Below are 16,159 nucleotides of genomic sequence, written 5' to 3'. Positions count from 1 at the left end.
CCCCTCTCTGACCTACCCTGCTGTCTTCCATTTCCACTTTTAAATGTCTATTTCATTACTCTGGGCCCACTTGGATAATCTCCCTATTTCAAGGTCGATAACTTTTTTTTTTCCCCTTTGGGACAGGGTCTCGCTCTGTCGCCCAGGCTGGAGTGCAGTGGCATGACCGTGGCTTACTGCAGCCTTGAACTTCCGGCCTTGGGCAGTCCTCCCGCCTCAGCCTCCTGAGTGGGTGGGACTGCAGGCACGCATCACCATGCCTGGCTGTTTTTTTACATTTTTTTTTTTTTAAGAGATGGGGTCTCATTATGTTGCCCAGGCTGGTCTTGAACTCCTGGGTTCTGGTGATCCTCCTGTCTTGGACTCTCAACGTGCTAGGATTGCAGGCGTGAACCACTGCACCCTGCTGAAGGTGTATAACATTAATTCTGGCTGGGCACAGTAGCTCACGCCTGTGATCCCGGCACTTTCGGAGGCGAGGCGGGTGGATCACGAGGTCAGAAGTTTGAAACCAGCCTGGCCGACATGGTGAAACCCCGTTTCTACTAAAAACACAAAAATTAGCCAGGTGTAGTGGCACACACCTGTGGTCCCGGCTGCTCAGGGGGCTGGAGTGGGAGAATTGCTTGAGCCCAGGAGGCGGAGGTTGCAGTAAGCCGAGATTGCGCCACTGCACTCCAGCCTTGGCTAGACTCCATCTCAAAGACAAAACAGAACAAAACAAAACAACATTAATTCCACCTGCAAAGTCTCTTTTGCTAGGTCATTTAACATACACAGGCATAATACTAGGGATTAGGGCATGGAAATCTTTGGGGCCTATTTTTAGTCTACTATAATAAGTATTTTATCTAGGAACAGAAAAAGAATTTTGAAGTGCTTAAGGATAAAGGAACAATTCCAAATATTCCAGATGTAATTTTGCTCCTTTCCCACTTGAGAAAGATTATTGAAATTCAGCTGTATTAGTCATTTTATTATGGCAGTAAACTAAATCTGTGCTAGTTTATATTTTTTAAGTAAATTATTCACACCCTTTGATACTTTTTTACAGGTTGAGCTGTGTAAAATTGCCAATATTTGATTGTTTCCAACTACAAAAAACAGCAATTTCCTATAGTTTAACCTAGTACCAGTAAGTTAAAACATACCTCATGTTAATTACATCTCACAATTGATGGAGATAAAACTATTTTAACAGAGTAGAGAGCTAATGTTCTAGGGCGAATAATTTTTTAAAAAATCAAGCTCTGGCTCTGTCGCCCAGGCTGTACTGCAGTGGTGCAGTCTGGGCTCACTGCAACCTCTGCCTCCTGGGCTTAAGCCATCCTCCCACCTCAGCCTCCCTAGTGGCTGGGACTACAGGCGTGTGCGACCATGCCCAGCTTATTTTTGTATTTTTTGTAGAGACGGGGTTTTGTCTTGTTGCCCAGGCTGGTGTCGGACTCGTGAGCTCAAGTGGTCCTCCTGCCTCAACAAGGTGCTATAATTACAGGTGTGAGCCATCATGCCTGACCCAAATAATTTTTTTCTTCCAAAAATTTAATTGGAAAATGACTTACCTTGATAAAAAGCATTTTCAAATCATAAGCAGATGATTACAAGCAATAATCTACATCCCAATGTCTATATGACTTTTTACTTTTTTTATTTTTTGATAGTCTGTCACTCTTGGTGCCCAGGCTGGAGTGGGGTGACACGATCTTGGCTCACCGCAGCCTCCGCCTCCCAGGTTCAAGCGATTATCACGCCTCAGCCTCCCAAGTAGCTGGGATTACAGGCACGTGCCACCATGCCCAGCTAATATATATGAGGTTTTTTAGTCTCAGCTTTTAATAAAAAGCTTATTGTTCCCCCCATATGTATGTATAGGAGAGAATGCTAATTGCCTGGCCCAATTATCTGTTCTCCCTTTTTTGCTTTGTATCAGAATCCCAGAATTTATTCAGGTTAGCAATGTGCCTAGCTTTCCTTGCAGATACATGTGGTCATATGACTAAGTTCTGACATTGACATGGAATAAGAAGTGCTGAGTGATGGAAAAAAAAAAGAAAAAAGAAAAAAACAAGTGCTTAGTGGTGCTTCTGGGAAGTTTCCTTAAACTTAAAGGCTTAAGAAGAAGCAGGTGGGTTCATCTTCTGTTCCTGCTGGAACATGGATGTGGTAGCTAGAGCTCTAGCAGGATTCTTGGACTTCAAAGTAACCTTGGAAATAGAAGCCATGAATAGCAGAGCAGCAATACAGGAGACTGGGTCCTGATACTGTGAGATTACCCTGGACTGCTATGAGTAAAGGGTTAATAAAACCTTTTCTTTCTCCCTGGTGAAATGATCTCAAGTTTGGCTTTCAGCACTGTTTCTCTGGAAACCTACTAGGCAAGGTAATAATGGAATGTCAGTTGTAATATTAGGCAATATTGTTTATGATTAAAAATGAGCCCTTAGCAGGGCACAGTGGCAAAAAATAAATAAATAAATAAGGAGAATGCAGTAGTCCTCCCTTAGGCATGGTTTCACTTTACGTGATTTCAGTTACCAGTGGTCAACTGTGGTCAGAAAATGTTAAATGAAAAATTCTAGAAATAAACTATGTATAAGTTTTAAATTGTGCACCATTCTGAGTAGTCTGATGAAATCTTACACAGTTCAGCTCTGCTCCACCTGGGATGTGAATCATCCCTTTGTCTAACACACCCATGCTGTATATGCTACCCTCCAACCCATAAGTCACTTATTAAAAACCAAGGAGAGTTTACAAATCAATAATCTAAGTTCTTACCTTAAGAAAATAGAAAAAGAGCAAAATTAACCCAAAGCAAGCAGAATGAAGAAAATAATAAAGAGTTGTTATCAATGAAATTGCAAACAGAAACATCACAGAAAAACATTGAGACAAAAAGCTGACTCTGAAAAAAAATCAATATAATTAATAAACCTCTACAAGGCAGAAAAAAATAGAGAAAACACAAATCACCAAAACCAGGAAACAGGGTATATCACTACAGATCCTACTGCCATTAAAAGGGTAAAAAGGAAATCCTATCAACAGATTTATACTTGTAAAGTCAACCACTTAGCAGGAATGCACGAATTCCTAAAAAACTACAAACTATGAGAACTCAACCAAGATGAAACAGATAATCTGAATAGTCCTAGAAACATTAAAGAAATTCCATTTGTAATTTAAAAGCTCTCAAAAACAAAATATCCAGGCCCAGATAATTTTACTGGAAAATTCTACCAAGCACTTAAAGAAGAATTAATACCAATGCTTCATAAATCCTTCTAAAATATAAGGCCAGTATTATACTATTACCAAAACCTGGCAGAAACAGTAAAAGAAAACAAAACAAAAAATGCCCCAAACTACCAATCAATACATATCATGAATACTTGAAAATCTCTCATACATTTAAAAATCCTCAACAAAATACTAGCAAACCAAATCCTACAATGTGTAAAAGGAATTATAAACCCTGACCAAGTAGAGTTTATTCCACATATGTAAAGCTGACTCAAGATTAAAAATATATCAACGTAGGGTGGGCATGGTGGCTCATGCCTATAATCCCAGCACTTTGGGAGGCTGAAGCGGGTGGATCACCCGATGTCAGGAGTTCGAGACCAGCCTGACCAACATGGTGAAACTCTATCTCTACTAAAAATACAAAATTAGCTGGGTGTGGTGGCACATGTCTGTAATCCTAGCTATTTGGGAGGCTGAGGCAGGAGAATCACTTGAACCTGGGAGGCGGAGGTTGCAGTGAGCCGAGATCGCGCCATTGCACTCCAGCCTGGGCAACAAGAGTGAAACTCTGTCTCAAAACAAAAAACTATATATATATATATATATATATATGTATATCAACGTAATCCACTGTATCAAGAGTTAAAGAAGAAAAATCATGATTATGTCAATTGCTGCAGAAAAGGAATTTGATGAAATCCAGTACTTGTTCATGGTAAAACAAACAAACAAACAAACAAAAACTCCCAGAGGGGAATTACAACTTGATAAAGGGCATCTACAAAAAAAATCTACAAATAACATCATACTTAAGGTGAAAGACTGAAGACTTTCCACAAAGATCAGGAACAAGGCAAGGATGTCTGCTCTTATCACTGCTACTCAACATAGTATACTGGAAGTTCTAGCCAGTGCAAAAAGACAAGAAAAAGAAATAAATGACATACAGATTGGAAACGAAAAAATAATACTTTATTTGCAGATGACATACCTGCCTATAAGGAAAATTCCGAGGAATCCACACAAAAAAAAAACCTCCTAGAACTAACAAGTGAGTTCAGCAATGTCAAAAGATATAAAATCAACACACAAAAGCTGTGTGTTGATTTTACACTAACAAAAACATGTGTAACATAATACCATTCATAATCAACTACAAAATAATAAAATACTAAGGTATAAATCTAACAAAACCAAAACATGTATGTGATGTGGGTAATGAAAATTACAAAATGCTCATGAAAGAAATCAAAGAACACCTAGATAAATTTTAGGACATATGTTCAACACAGTAAAGATGTTAATTCTCCCCAAATCGATCTATAGGTTAAACGCAATTCCTATCAAATCCTGGGAAATTTTTATGGAAACGAAAACAATCTTGACAGAGAAGAATAAAGTGGGAAGAATCATTCTACCAGATACCAAGGTTTCTTACTGTATTGGCTATAGTAATGAAAGCAGTGGGGGAAAGACACATAGACCCATGGTATAGAGACCTCAGAAAAAGACCCACGCAAATATGTCAAACAGGTTTGTTTTTTTTTTAAGGCGCAAAAGCAATTCAATTGAGGAAGGACACTTTTTTCAAAAATGGTACTGGAACAAGTGGATATTTGTAGGAAAATGAAGAAGAAGAAGACAAATCTTAATCTAAACCTCCTATCTTATACAAAAATTAAATCAAAATGGATCACAGCCGTAAATGTAAAATGATAAAACTTGTAGAAAAAAGATACAGGAAAAAATCTTGGGGATATGGGGCTAGGCAAAAAGTTCTTAGACTGGACACCAGAAACATAATCCATAAAATAAAACTGATCAAATTAATTGCATCAAAATTTAAAAACTTTGTTCTGTGAACAACTCTACTAAGAAAATGGATAGGCTACAGACTACGAGAAAATATTTGCAAACCACATATGTGACAAAAGACTTGCATCCAGAACACATGAAGAATTCTCAAAACGCAACAGTAAAAAACAAACAATTTGATTAGAAAATGGACAGAGGACATAAACAGGCATTTCATTGAAAAGTTTATACTGATGGGAAATAAGTACAGGAAAAGGTTCAACATCATCATTCATCAGGAAAATGCAACTTAAAACTGCCATGATATCACTACACCTCCATTAAAAGAGCTAAAATGAAAAATAGCGAAAATAATAAATTCTGATGAGGACACAGACAAACTGGATCACTCATACACTGCTGGGGGACATGTAAAATGGTATAGCCACTCTGGAAAAGAATGTGGCAGTTTCTAAATCCACAACTACCATATGATCCAGCAATTGTATTCCTGGACATCTATCCCAGAGAAATGAAAACTCATGTTCACAAAAGAACCTGTACATAAACGTTCAACAGCAGTTTTATTCATAATGTCCTAAAACTGGAAACAGCCCAGATGTCCTGCAACAGGTGAATGGTTAAACCAACTGCAGTATACCTATACCATGGAATATTGCTCAGCAATAGAAAGAAGCAAACTATTGATACACACAGAAATGCAGTGAGTCTTTGGAGAATTATGCTGAGGGGAAAAAAGTCAATCCCAAAAGGTTACATACTGTATGACTCTATTTATATATTTTGAAATGATAAAATTTTAGAAATAGAAAATAGATTTGTGGTTGCCAAGGAGTTAATTAGGAAATGCGGGTAGAGGGGTGGGTAAGGGAATTTGGCAGAAGGGAGGGAAGGTGGATGTTGTGATAAAAGGGGGAACATGAGGAAATGTGGTATGAAATTGTTCTGTATCTTGACTATGGTCGTAGATATACAAATCTACATGTGATAAAACTGTACAGAACTAAATACACACATACACAAGTAAAACTGGGGAAATCTGAAGTAGATTAGATTTTATCAATGTGAATATCCTAGTTGTAATACTGCACTACAGTTTTGCAAGATGTTGCCTCTGAGGAAAACTAGGTAAGGAATTAACATGACTTCTATATTATTCTGCAACTACCTCAATAGAAATTTCAATTTAAAAAAAGACCAACACACATAAATAAGTTTTGATTCCCAACCTCTTTTCCTACAACTGCCAGCTCAGTAGCCATATAATATGACCCCCAATTTATGTTAGGCAACAGTTTTACCAAATCTGTTCTAACTGCTTAATATGGCTGGCCGTCTTTTCAGCCTTCACTGTATGTTTCCTCATTGTTGCCTGCCTTCTAAGCCAGTGCCACATTCTAAGGTTTCAGTTATTGTCGAATCTACCTTCTATGTTAGTTAGGTTGTTAGTTAGGCTGTTTAAAAGCAACCTTGAAATCTTAGGGGCTTGCCATAATTAAGGTTTATTTCTCATTCAGAAACGGAGGAAGGGAAGGACACAGGGAGAGGGAAGAGAGAAGAGGATGAAAGAGAGAGAATACTGTCCTCTCACTATTCATAGCTACTTTTAAGATACCCAGTTTATTAAAATCAAAGTTACACTCAGAATAAATGTACCTGAATTCTTAGTGCTAAGTATATCTGATGGGAAAAAGAGTATTTACAGAGATGTACAAAGCTCCATTTCTGCCATGAGAATACACATACTAGTCTTGCCACTGATTAAGGTGGTGACAAGACATTCTGCTTGTGTATAGCACTGCCCTTCACACAAAATTAATAAAGAAATAGATTTCAAGGAAGAGTGTAGAAAGAAAAGATGGTGAAAGGATCCCGAATTCATGGAGGCAGAGGAGAAAAAGGTAGTAGAATTATTATATCTTAAGTGATCTTTATTCAGTCATCCTGTTGAAATTATTACTTATTCAAGTCTCATTTCAAATTCTACCTTTTCTAGGAAATCAACTGAATATTATGTTCTTCTTCCTTTACCATACCCCTACCCCCTCACTTTGTATCTGTTCAAGGCAGAGGTGCCATTAATATTTATACCTCCTACACTGAGATACACAATGACTTGGCATATAGTAGATGCTTTGTATTTAGAGTCACAACTGCTATGTCATTTCAACTAGCATCTAAAAGAACATCTTCCAATTATATAGCCTTCAGTTTTCAAAATGTCAATATATATTACCCCATTTGATTCCCACAATACCCTGGGATGGAACAAAGAATTAAAAACTCAAGAAGGTTAAGTTACCTCTCAAAGGCCAAAGCTAATGAATTTCTACTATGACCTGTATCTTTAGATTCCCATATAATAGTGCTTTTTCTGTTACAGTGCACCTGTTTGCCAAATGCTGTGAAATTTTTTAATAAAAAGTATTATGCTGAGCTAATAACTGGCACCGCAGCAAATACTATTTGTTGTCCCTTCAAACACTGAAGTGCTCAGAACGCGGCTGGCCTATCTCAATCCCATCTGGCAAAGTTTAATTGGTGAAATAACATCAGTTTATCTTATCCTTGAGGTGGCCATTGAGCATGGGCCCCAAAAAAGCATTAGAGTAAGACTCCAGTGTACTGTGTTTGTTTTTTGGCCAGTAACAGAAAGAAAATTGCTTTGGAGAAAAATCCGTCCTTCTCACAAACAATATAAATTCTGCTATTTGGAAGTGATTTAAATTATGTTACATATTTCATCTGGGGAGTCTCTCCAGCTTGAGGAAGTTCACTTGGGCACAAAATGTACATAAGTAGATTAGTGAGAAATCTAATTTTGCAGATGTATTGAGTGTATTTCAAATCTGGATTTACATATAGAAAAGGAAGTTTGGGAAGTGGAGGTCTGAGAATGTTAACCATCACATACATGCGCTTTCCTACAGGAGCTGAATACTTGCTCAATTCTCATTTTAGTACCTTAATCAAACCTACAAGAAGTTCTTTAGAATCAAGAGACAAAGGTGTGACAACAAATCTGTTTTGTCTGTAAAGGGGAACAAAGATGAGCAAGTGGCTAATAAACAGTGGAAAGACATAAAATACCTTTCAATTAACTCCGCTGGGAACAACCAGGTGTCTCTGTTGAGGTTAAGAGATGCTAAAAGTGAACCTCACAAACAGAGATGTCTTTGTGTTGCTACCACATCTCTGGCAGAACAAGGGCATTCGCTTTTCAAGTATGTGAAGTGGAACATTATACTCAAGAACGCAAGAGATGACCTCACCAATCAACCAATGCCACCAAGATTTCCCAAAGAATTAAAGAAAAAGACGAAGTAAATGAAACAACCTTGCTCAGTAAATCAGATTCTATTCTAGAAGACAAAACAGGAAGAAGGCACTTTAATTGGAAATCAGAGGCATCTTTTGGCATCTCAGCATCTGACACTCTTCAGATATGAGAGGGATGAAAGTAATTAATAAAAATATTTTTAGGCCGGGTGTGGAAGCTCATGCCTGTAATCCTCACTTTGGGAGGCTGAGGTGGTGAATCACTTGAAGCCAAGAGTTCGAGACCAGCCTGGCCAACACCATGAAACTCTGTCTCTACCAAAAAATACAAAAATTAGCTGGGCATGGTGGTGCATGCCTCTAGTCCCAGATACTTGGGAGGCTGTGAGGCAGGAGAATTACTTGAACCAGAAGGCAGAGGTTGCAGTGAGCCAAGATCATCCCACTGCACTCCAGCCTGGGTGACAGAGTGAGGCCCTGTCTCAAAAAATACATACATATGTATTTTTTAAAAATCTTCCTTGTCTGGACCAAAGCTTCTTAAAAAAATCCAACTCCAAAAAATCTCATTTAAAACAATACCCTCAGACAATAAATATTAACAGTGGATAAATATAAAGTATGATTATGATATACCACACAAAACTGCTTCTCTAAAATGATCCTATGACATTTTTTGCAAGAGTTAGTCAAATCATGAGAGACAACTAAGAATGTTTTACATAAAAAAAAATAAGGTGTTCATAGCCATTCGGCTTCGTACTAATGGGACTGTATTTTGGAAATATTACAAAATCCCTTATGGTGCTTATAGTAAGGAGTAACTCTGCCCTGAACAGCAGCCTAAATGTTGTGAGCAGCTATTAAATAATTATGCAGTTCTATTCCTTAAGAGACTGCAATAATTATGGATGAAATATATTTTCATCTTGAAGCTTTGGGATACTTTATGAAAGAAGTAAAATGCCATGAAAATACTCAGTGAACTTTCAAATAATTACAAGTATAAGATTTTTCCATTGCCCACTCCTTTATTGGGGTGTTTGATAAATATTACCAGACATGATTATGGTTTGGTATATGAAGAAACAGAAAATGCCTATCCCTCACCCCATGTCGCCTCTAGCACCATATACTTAAAACTAGTAACAAATTGGCTCAGATGGATTGCCAATTCTGTCGTAAGTGGTCCCAGAAGAACTGGAGTTGCTGCAGTTTCAGTGACTACCAACTCAGAAGACAGATGTGTGACTGCAGCATTGCCATCAAGTCAACCTCAAAATAATGTTGAAAATTTTTACAAAGAGAATAACAAGAGGGGAAACTGGTATTCGACTATAGTACTACTAACTCCCAATTATCTAGACTGATCGGGAGAAAAAAAGGCATAGTTAATGTTAAACAAAGGAGGGAAATATCAAATGTAAAAATTGATCATTGCCTACACATGTTCAGACACTCCTTAATTCAATTATCTAGTACTTTGACACCTTTCTAGTTGAGTCCCATCACTTATCTAACCCATCATATAAGTTAGAGAAAGAAAGGGGCCTGGTTCTCTGTAACTTATTCATGGATATTGAAAAGTTGACTGGACTTTTATGTAATATTTTAACATATTTAAAGTGCAATGTTTCATTTCCAAACCACGTTTTCTTTTAAACACAGTCTCACTGTCACTGAGGCTGGGGTGTAGTGATGCAATCATGGCTCACTGAAGCATCAAACTCCCAAGCTCAAACCTCCTACCTCAGTCTCCCAAGTAGCTGGAACCGCAGGTGTGTGCTACCACACCCAGCTATTTTTTTCTTTTAAGAGATGAGGTCTCACTTTGTTGCCCAGGCTGGTTTTGAATCCCTGGGCTTAAGCGATCCATCCTGGGATCGCTGAAGTGCTGGGATTGCAGACATGAGAGACACTGCCCAGCCTCCAAACCACTTTTAAAGAGCCAACTTTTTAGTTAAATATGTGATCCTCTTAGTGCAACAGTTGTCATGTTTTATGATGGAAAAAATGTGTATTAAAATTAAAGATATTAAATTATCAAAACATTTCCCAGAATCCTTTTAAAATAAAGATTTGACTATATACAAGTTGAAGATTTCTCTTTAGTAAAAAACTATAATATTTGTATTGTTAAAATAACACATCTATTATTTTTTCTATAACTATTATTTGAGTAGGAATAAATGGATTCATTGAGCTTACTCTTAAAACTTTTCAGTCCACAGATCATTTTAGCATAAATGATCCAATTAACTACTAAAAAACAAAATAAAATAACAAAAAACAACCTCTGTTAAGACAGCATAATTAAACCCTGCCACTCTCAATTTCTTCATCTTGTCATTTCCTGATATGAAAAAGAAAGGCTTCTTGGGTGGGAATGGCAAAAAGGAGCCCACAGAGTCAAGAAATACCAGGCTTATTTTCTCATTCTTTATCATGGCCTCCTTTGTCTCAGTTGAGAACCAATATGAAATCTCATCGCCTCTCCAGCTCAAATGAATTTTTAGCAAAAAAGTAACTCCAAGTAATCATTACTCTTCATTGTTTTTCTCTTTTTATCCTGTGTTGACTTAGAACTTTCCCCAGATACCTAGAACTTATATCCTATCCAAAGTACTATCATACTTTGATAACCTTTGTCCTCTACTATTAGGTACATGACTAAGATTTGTTTTTATATTCAGTGGTCCTACCTTACAGTTGTTTTAAGAGCATACCAGAAGAAAGAACACCATTCTGATAATAAGGAAGTCTGGATCCTGGTCCTAGCTCTACCATTAATTAGCTGTGTGTTCTTAAAGAAGTCATTCAACCTCTCTGAGCCACAGTTTCTCCATTTAAGTAAAGTAAGTCCCTTTCAATGCTAACAATCTTAATTTTATTAAGGAAACACTGGCTGAAAGCCTTGAGATTTCATTTATGATAAAGAGAATCCCTGCCAAGAGAAAAAAATCACTATAATTTTTCTCTACAGCCCAAATTACTTTTGAACACCTTCCTCAACTCTACCCAAGAAGCACTGATCACTGTAGAAAAACATGCTACAGGAAGACAACTAAGCCAAGCATTGTTTAATCTCATTCCTCAGTGTTTTCTAGTTACTGACACTCTCACATCTCAGCAGTTCTTATAACTTGCCTAGGTAAGCCTAGGTAACTGGTTTTTGGTGATAATCTACCTGGAACTGCCTTCTCTAGATTCAATTTAATAGCTATCTTTTGAATCACATGACCCTTCTTTTCTCTTACCTGACCTCATAAACATAGTAAATTCTGAATCAGTAACCAGTTCTGCCACTACCATTTACTGACATTGCTTCTTTTAATCCTTACAGAACCCCTAACAGGTACATATTATCCCTCATTTTAAAAATGAAGATACAGACTCAGAGAGATTAAGTAACAATTAAGGTCACACAATAATTAAGTGGTAATGCCTTGACTTGAACCCATATCTATCTGACTTAGAAACCTCTCCCCATCAGGTAGTTTTTAAAAATATTAAAGTGATATAGAATTTAACCTCCCTCTGATAATTCAAAACAGTTTCGAAATGGATAGAATATTTTTTCCTTAACACAGGAGAGAAGGAAGTAAAGATGAATGATGATATAGGTATGTCTGAAAGGTAAAGAAGCTGAAGAAGTTCATGGTTGATGACCTCTATTAATGCAGAAAATGAAAAATCTAGAATGCCAAATAATAAAATTTGTATTATTTTAAGGCCACGTCTTTAAAAGTAGTAACTCTGGTTAATCAGCTCCTATTTGTCTTAATTCCTTAGGCTTCATTATATTCCATATTTAAGCAAAGTCTATAAAAATGATTTCTGCCCCCCAATTTTTAAGTCCATAGGAAAGTTGAGAGAATAGTAAAAAACACACACATGAATGCCTTTTACCTAGATTAACCCACTGTTAACATTTTGCCACAAATTGCTAAATCTTTCTCTTGGCAAATTTTTGCTGAAAGTAAACTACAGACATGAGAATTCTCTAAATAACATAGCCTGAATCTTCTAAGAATAAGGATATTTTCCTACATAATCATAATAACTATCACATCTAGTAAAATAAACAATTCCTTAATATCATTTAATATACAGTCCATATTCAATCCCCCAATATTCTAAACAATATCTTTTTAGTTTTGATCAGTACCTAATCAAGGTTAACAAGGCAGACTTGAATGTTATGCTTCTTTTAATCTAAGACTATCCACTTATTTTTGTTTGTTTCAAATTTTTTTTCTCATAACAAACTTTTTGAAGAATCTAAGCCAATTATCTTTCAGAATGTCTCACACATAGAATTTGTCTGATTATTTTCTAGAGATTAGATTCAAGTTAAACATTTTGGGTAAGAATATTACATCATCTTTCAGAATGTCTCACACGTGGAATATCTGATTATTTTCTTATGATTAGATTCAACTTAAACATTTTTGATAAGACTACTACATAAATGATATTGTATACTTCTTATCATGTCAGATCAAGGGGCACATAAAGTCAAGTTATCCTACTATTGGAGAGGCTAAGTTTGATCACTTCATTAAAGTGGTACATGTTAGGTAGCTGTTGTAAAGGCACATTTTGTCCTTCGTAATTTTTCAGTAATCTACGGAGTGATATTTTTGAGACCACATAAATATCCTGTTCTCCAACAATCTTAAACTCAATGGTTTTAGCATTCACTGATGATCCTTGCCTGAATCAACTATCGTGCTGGGGTTGCAAAATGGCTCTTTTCCTCATTGAATTGTACAATTAAAATAGGTGAACTTTATGGTATGTAAATTATGCCTCAATAAAGCTGTTTTGAAAAAATTAACTCAGCAACTTACAGACTGTATTTGGTCCATTTTCTGCTATCATATTTTTCTGCCAAGAAATGACAGTTTGAACATTTTACAAATAAGGCAGGGTGTCAAGATGAGGGTGAGCTTAATGAAAGTGTTCTGTTTAAAGTTTTATTAATGGTAGTTTTCTAATTTTATCATTCCTTTTAATAATTAGCTGGCATGCTTCTGTAGACTTTCTCCTGTACTTCCTTCGTTTTTTGGAGTATCATTATAGATTCATGAGATTTTATTTTCCCTCAATCTATTATAATCTGTTACTATTACTATTCTTTTTGATGTTCAAACCATCTTAATGTGGCCAGTGGGAGTCCCTTCAAGCACAATCTTGTGGCCTGATATAACCTTATTAGTCACTTAACAATGATTGCTTTCTTGCACAAGAAGTCCCAAGCTCACTCTGTACTTTCCCAGCCTGAGGCATGAGATTAGACAGTTCCCCAAGAAGACTTGGTTCCTTTCAGTGAGAATGGCATTTAGAAACCAAGATCTAGCTTCTAGGTGTGCTCATTGCCACTGGGGTATGTCTGTCATTGCTTCTAGGCCATTTCTGTGTATAGAACAAAGGAACAGGAATTAATTACTGATATCTTACATTCAAATTTATAATGAAAATACAAAAGAAAAGGAAAAATAACTTTTATCTCTGTGACTTTCAATGAAAATCTTGACTTCTATTATCACTAATATGCTTTGCTTGATTTCTCAATATATGTGAAATGGTAGTAATACTGGTATTATCATTCTGAAACTAATAATAAACCTATTAAGAGAAAGTTTAAAATTTCCTTGAGGTTCCTTATATCCTTAAGATGACATCCTAGAAGGATGCATCATCAAGAACACTATGTTCAAAAGTTATCTGAACTGGGTGATCGTTATAAATTAGTTATGTAGGTTTGTTTAGTTTCAGTATGTATTCAATTTTAGTATTTGTCTTCCTTCCCATTATTTTTTACTTAATTCTAATTTTTTGGTATGTAAAACATTTATATGGTCCCCAAGTCAAAACTGTATAAAAAGGCATATTCATAGAAGTCTTGCTTCTATCCCAACTCTATGTGCCCCATTGCTATCCATCCTCTATTTTCATTAATTTCTAGTTTATCCTATGTGTATTTCATTTAAAAAAATAAGGAATTACAGTTTTTCAGAACTAAAATACACATACTGTGAGTTAAGCAACACCCATACAACAGCTTTTATATGAGTTTGATCATGGAGCATACAACTGACATGTATCACATTTTCTACTTGCAATAAATACACAGAGTGGCATACAAGCAAACTCCCACCTGAATTCCGATCAATCCACTGCAGAGACTCCATATGGGCATTCAGAATTCTGCAGATCTGGTGGAGCTGAAAACACATATAAGACTTTTAGATTATGATTATTCTGAGGTGGTAAATAAAAAATAAACATAAGAAATTGACATTAGGAAGTGACTTTTAATTTCTTCTGGTAAGAAATGGACTGAGAATTACTAATTCAGTGTTTTTTTTGCTAATTCATATTTGCAATGTTCATTATCTTTATATATTGGTTCAAATTAATTATTTGTAAATATCAGGAATTGGATACCTATAATTTAATAAGAAACTGACTACCCCAGTATAATGAACATTAAGACACATTTCACAAGACAATGAATTCACATAAAAAATTAAAAATAGCACCAGTTGTCAACCAAATCAGCAATTTTTAAAAAATGGTCATACTCAGTTATCGAGTGCGTGGGAAAAATAGGTACATTCATATATAGCCAATAGTAATATAAATTGACCCAACCTTTCAAAATGTAAATTTTTATGATACATATCAAAAGCTTTAAAATATTCATACCGTTTGACTCAGTCAGTATATTCTATTTCCAGGAGCCTATCCAGAGTAGATAATCAAATCTAAATGTAAGTGGTGATTACTGGACTATTTTATATTGGCTAAAGATTGGAAATAATATCTCTACCAAGCAAAAAATGATTAAGTATATTATGGCAAAGTCAACCCTGATGAAACACTGTAGTACCATTAAAACTTATGTTTTCAAAGAATGGTTAAAATTTTGGGCAAAGACCATGAAAGAATGTTAAGTGAAGACAGAATACAAAAAGTTATTTAGTTTTCAGTACTCTTTAAAACAAAAGAAGTATTTTTAGCAGCATAGCAAAAAAGACTAGAAAGAAATACACCAGTATATTATCAGGGTACTGGTAATATAGGTGACTTAATTTTCCTTATGGATTTTGTAAGAAAATGTGACTGAATAACACAGTGCATAATATGAACTTACTTAATAAAACTTTTAGACATTAGGTGGTCTTTCCCATTGCCGCTCACAAAAAAGGGGGGAATAAAAAAGATAAATCTCATCACCGTGAATACTGGAACACATAGCTCCTATTTTTCTTCCCTAGTATGTGACCCAGAGTAATAAAGCTTTGTTAATCTGGTTACAATAAATTATCTACAGGAATATTATTGTTCAGAAAATGTTTTTCCCATTTCTTGTCCAAGGATTTATGCTATCTGCAAAAAGGGCTGTCAGTGATCTCTTTCTTCTTTTATTCTGCAATCAAACAGCAATTACCCTTTAATTGACTCATCTTAAACATTCCAATCACCCCTGCCAGGAAAACAAAAAGACTCAAACCATTTACTACTCACTACTAAAATAAAACAAAACAATCCAGGGCGAAGTAGAGAAAATGGACAAAGACAGAATTATAATCTCCTTTTACTTACTTGTTTGAGAACACTCCACTTATATTAATTCAACATGGAGAAACTAGAAATCAGCTCTGCTGAGTGTCTAAATCTGCATATATTTACCTATGCATCAAAATTCTATTACAACAAAACAATTTTCAATTTTGGAATTACAATGGTAATCTAATATTTAGAAAATCTGTATTTTGTAAACTCTTGATCATCTGTGTGAACACAGGGA

General features: G+C 35.8%; 1 protein-coding gene across 3 annotated transcripts in view; it reads right to left on the bottom strand.

Annotated features, from left to right (window-relative positions):
• Positions 1 to 16,159, bottom strand: part of NUP62CL (nucleoporin 62 C-terminal like) — a 120,766-nt gene that overhangs the window by 11,069 nt on the left and 93,538 nt on the right. For 2 of the 3 annotated variants that reach the window (XM_021932501.2, XM_021932502.2), the window contains 2 exons: positions 14,504 to 14,570; positions 10,198 to 13,758 (listed from right to left, as the gene is read on the bottom strand). In XM_021932501.2, the coding sequence (XP_021788193.2) occupies positions 13,748 to 13,758; positions 14,504 to 14,570 (78 nt within the window). In that variant the 3' untranslated portion in view covers positions 10,198 to 13,747. Of the gene's footprint in view, positions 1 to 10,197; positions 13,759 to 14,503; positions 14,571 to 16,159 lie in introns of those variants that run through there. The other variant, XM_009198073.4, reaches the window with a different exon arrangement.

The sequence above is a fragment of the Papio anubis genome, chromosome X, assembly GCF_008728515.1.
Source record: "Papio anubis isolate 15944 chromosome X, Panubis1.0, whole genome shotgun sequence".
NCBI lineage: Eukaryota > Metazoa > Chordata > Mammalia > Primates > Cercopithecidae > Papio > Papio anubis.
This window is presented reverse-complemented; position numbering and strand designations above follow the sequence as displayed.